General features: G+C 50.1%; 1 protein-coding gene across 1 annotated transcript; it reads left to right on the forward strand.

The window, feature by feature from the left end:
• The first annotated feature begins 707 nt into the window (after window positions 1-707).
• Window positions 708-3,912, forward strand: LOC119282497 (L-gulonolactone oxidase 2-like). Its single transcript, XM_037562713.1, has 2 exons — window positions 708-1,397; window positions 2,821-3,912. Exons 1-2 carry the CDS (start codon window positions 708-710, stop codon window positions 3,910-3,912), a joined length of 1,782 nt encoding a protein of 593 aa, XP_037418610.1.
• Window positions 3,913-4,778: the final 866 nt, after the last annotated feature.

The raw sequence follows: 4,778 nt of genomic DNA on the forward strand, positions 1-4,778 counted from the left end.
ATGCTCTCGCAAAAAGTAGGTGGGGACCATGCATGTGGTGAGATATTGTGGTGTGTTGTTCGATTGGGAGGAGAGAGAGGAGAGGGAGACCATGCATGTGCGGAGAGAGAGAAAAGAGGAGGACCATACGGAGGCTTTTGGTTGGTCAAATGGATATCCGAACTCCGGTATATCTTCCTTATTTTTGTCTCCAATTTGCCAGAAAACAGACATTCCGACCGCTTCACAGACCGACAAGGGTCCACATTGGATTGCAAAAGTGAGCAAATGTGTCTGATCCGTCATATATCGAAGCTTTGCGGGTCTCCCTTGGAGATGCCCTTACCTCACTAATAATTGTTCATGTATTAGAACGGAGACAATACATATTCTAATGGTCAACATCAATTATGTGTAACACATATCTTTTTCAACACTTGAAAAAACCCGTTTTTGACAAAGAATTACAATAAAAAAAATTGTGCATACATGTTACCTAGTTAGATGGACAATAGCAACTTTTAGAGAACCCATTTGTGCTGAAATAGACAAAATCCAACTCCATGCCATTAATTCGTCCGACTTTTCAACGAATGATCACCACAAATGAAGAAGATAGCTAGCTCGTTGCGTATATAGCCCATTCTTATACCTACCTGTAGCCTGTAGAGCTGAGGTGTGGCTGCTGCGGTCCTTAGGCTCAGATCAAGTAGAACAAGAAGAGCAAGATGAATCCGGTGCAGCTGCCGGTCCTCCTCCTCATGATATTGAGTGCGCCGGCAGGTAGCCGCCAGGCCACGGCGAGCCCCCCACCGGACCCGGTGCAGTGCTCGTCTGGTGATGGCAAAGCTGACTGCACGGTCTCAAGCGCGTACGGAGTGTTCCCAGACCGGTCGACGTGCCGCACCAGCGCCGTGGTGTACCCTTCCTCCGAGGAGGAGCTGGTGCGCGCGGTGGCGAACGCCACGGCCAGCAAGACCAAGATGAAGGTCACCACCAGGTTCTCCCACAGCATTCCGCAGCTTGCGTGCCCCGGCGCTGGGGACGGCCGGGGCCTCGCCATCAGCACCAGGTGGCTCAACCGCGTCGTGGGCGTGGACGCGGCGCGGATGGAGATGACGGTGGAGAGCGGCATCACGCTGCGGGAGCTCATCACCGCGGCCGCGGACGCCGGGCTCACGCTGCCCTACTCGCCGTACTGGTGGGGCCTGACGGTGGGCGGCATGCTCGGCACGGGCGCGCACGGCAGCTCGCTCTGGGGGAAAGGCAGCGCCGTCCACGAGTACATCGTCGGGATGCGCATTGTCACGCCCGCTCCGGCCACCGACGGGTACGCCACGGTGCGAGTGCTCACGTCCGCCGACCCGGAGATGGACGCCGCGAAGGTCTCCCTCGGCGTCCTAGGCGTCATCTCGCAGGTAGGGCACATTTACACCTGATCAACTGCATGCATTCCTAGCCTAAGTAGTTCAGCATATGTTTGTGAAGTCTTAGCAATACAGTATATGGTACTCTAGTATTCGCCTTGACTTGCATGAACCCGATCGAATGGCATAAATATGTTGGATAACATGCTCCCTCCCTTCTAGTTTTAACGTAATACGATTTATATATCGGAAGAAATAGAAACTTTTTTCAAATATGAATGAAACAATATGAATTCAGTGTTGTACCTTTTTTTGGCATTATTCACATCCCATTTTGTCTTTTTTCCATTAGCTCCACGAATTTTCAAACACCCCGAAATTTTGCACGAACATCACGCATTTCAGCATCTTGCACCACAAAAAATTCCGAATTTTTTGAATTCTTCTTCTATTGATGTTTTACGTTACTGTTCGTCGGGCGCAGGTGAGTCCAGGCTCTTGAATTATCAATATTAGGTACTGCATTTACCGAGTTCACGTTTCATTTGGATGGATCCCCGGACCACCATGTGTACGGCCTGAATTAAACGAGCATTCAAGTTTGAGAGTGCCTGCTTCGGCAAGCAGCTAGCACCCAAATTGCTTGGCGGGCGGAGCATACGGGCCCGAATTAAACCTGCAATCGAAATTTGGGATCCTTTGATTTTTCAACCGGGCTCCCTCCATTAATTGCTCGGCCTACATTGTTCACGAACCAGAGCAAAAGAGGAAGTCGACCGGCCAATTATTATTTGCCACCGGCGAACAACCATACAGAAGGGATCCGGTTTGCCTCTTCCTCTCCATGCTCCCATCCGTGCTCCCACTTCATCCTACGGCTGTCTTTTTTCCTTTTCTTTTTCTAATCTAATCATCTCCCCCCTGATTTTAAGGGGGTGGGGCCGGGTTTTATTTTATTCCAATCAAATTAAGCCACGTACGCGGGAGCACAGATGAGCACACGCGAGGGGAGCAGGCAAGCCTCGTCCATACAGAAGGGCGGGCGGGTCCGGTAGGAGGGTCGCCCGATGCCATGCATGCATGCGCTAGATCGATCAACCAACCTAGTACCCAAAAACCCAACCATGCATGTTAATTCACGCCGGCCGGATCCAGAACCAATGGCGCCACCGCCACCACCCTCTACCGAGCTGCCCCAGGAGCCACTCCCTGGCACCGAGGGATACTCGTGATGCAAGATTTTTGCTCAAACGGACAATACCTCACTCTTAGCGGAAATTTGTGAGACCGGCCAAGCCATCACCAAACGTGGATCTCATCTCAACTTCTCATGTCACTATAGCTGGACTAAGAACTAAATTTTGAACGTGTGAATATATATGGTGTTTTTCTAGATGGTGCATACTGCATGGGGTTGTGTGTGGCGGTTCTTGCACTAAGAAAATACTAATATGTTCTGTGGTTAAATTTGCAGGTGACTCTGGCACTACAACCTCTGTTCAAGCGCTCAACCACGTTCATCGAGCGGGACGACGATGACCTTGCGGAGCGGGTGCCCGAGTTTGGTTATGAGCACGAATTCGCCGACATTGCTTGGTATCCGGGTCTAGGGCGAGCTGTGTACCGCAAGGATGACAGGCTGCCCATGAACGCTTCTGGCGAGGGTGTGTTCGACTTCATCGGCTTCCGCCCCACCTCGACCCTACTGATTCGAGCTAACCGACTGACTGAGGAGCTGTCGGAGCAGGCGGGCGACGGCAACAGCAAGTGCCTGACATCGAGGGTGATCCGCACAACAATCTCGGTAGCCGGGTACGGCCTAGCACGAAGGAACGGCTGGCCGTTCACGGGGTATCCCGTAGTAGGGAGGCAAGACCGGATGCAGGCGTCGGGTGGCTGCTTGACGGCGCCGGAGGACGGACTCAGGACAACCTGCCCTTGGGACCCCCGTGTGAGGAGCACCGGCTTTTTCCACCAGACCGCCTTTAGCATGCCTGTGAGCCGCGCTAGGGCATTCATCAAGGAGGTCCGGCGGTTGCATGATCTAAACCCCGGGTCTCTCTGTGGCATCGACCTTTACAACGGCATCCTAATGCGCTATGTCAAGTCATCCACCGCGTACCTCGGTAAGTCGGCAGTGCGCGGGCAGTCGGCCGACATGGTAGAGTTCGACATGACCTACTACCGCAGCCGCGACCCAAGGAGGGCGCGCCTCTACGAGGACGTCCTTGAGGAGATCGAGCAGATGGGGGTATTCAAGTACGGCGGGCTGCCACACTGGGGCAAGAATCGCAATGTCGCTTTCGTCGGCGCCTCGCGCAAATACCCCAAAATGCGTGACTTCCTGCTTGTCAAGGACGCCTACGACCCGGATGGCCTCTTCTGCAGCGATTGGAGTGACATGATGCTCGGCATTGGTGGTGACACACCGACGAACATTGCACCTGGGTGTGCGCTAGAAGGAATGTGTGTGTGCTCGCAGGACGTGCACTGCGCGCCGGAACAAGGCTACGTCTGCAGGCCCGGCAAGGTCTACAGGAATGCCAGAGTCTGCACCAAAGTGTAGTCTATTAGTATCTTCATATCACACGTAAGTAATGTTTTAAATGCAAAAGATCATTTATGTACATCTTGCCTGGAACTTTGTTATGTTTCAGTCACCTTTGTATGTGCCGTTTGATTTGGAGCAAGACCACTGATTGATTCTATAATTGGATGAATGAATGTGACTACATAATTATTATGTTTTGAGAAGAATGTGACTACATAAATTGCACCGCTAGTCTCTCTCTTTTTTTAGAAGAGTTGCACCGCTAGTCGATTCTGGCGATCCAACGTATCAAGGCAGAGAAGCGGTTGGGCTGGGCAATAGAAAAATGAACCTTGTATTCGCTGGAGTTGAGCCGGCCCATTAGTGCAGTGGCTCGCCCCACTCATGCATAGTCCTCTGCTATGTTTTTTTTTCTTTTTACTTTACCTTTTCTTTGATTTTTCATCAGTTCCCTTCGGTTTTCTTTTTTTTCTTCATTATACTTTATGTTTTCACTGTTAAAATTTTGGTTTATTTTATTTATTTTCTGATTTTTCCTTGTTTTTTTTACTTTCTTTTTTTCTTTGCCAGTTTTAATTGGTTTAGTTTTTTGACACATGTCTACTTTTTCTGAGTATACAATGTAATTATTTAGCGCACATGTGTAATATTTTAAATAAATTTTGGACATTTTTAAATACATTATTTATACTAGCAAAAGAGCCCATGCGTTGCAACGGGAGAGAAAACATAACACACACTCTTAACTCAACAACCATCACTCAAGACCACAATAGGTCCATCTCCTTTATTTTTGCGAGGCATCATATTTGTGTTGCCGCTTATCCTCCTTCTCACCCTCGCCGGCGATGGCCTCGGTGTTCACACAAAACAACAAAAAA

This window comes from Triticum dicoccoides, chromosome 3B, assembly GCF_002162155.2.
Source record: "Triticum dicoccoides isolate Atlit2015 ecotype Zavitan chromosome 3B, WEW_v2.0, whole genome shotgun sequence".
Taxonomy (NCBI): Eukaryota; Viridiplantae; Streptophyta; class Magnoliopsida; order Poales; family Poaceae; genus Triticum; species Triticum dicoccoides.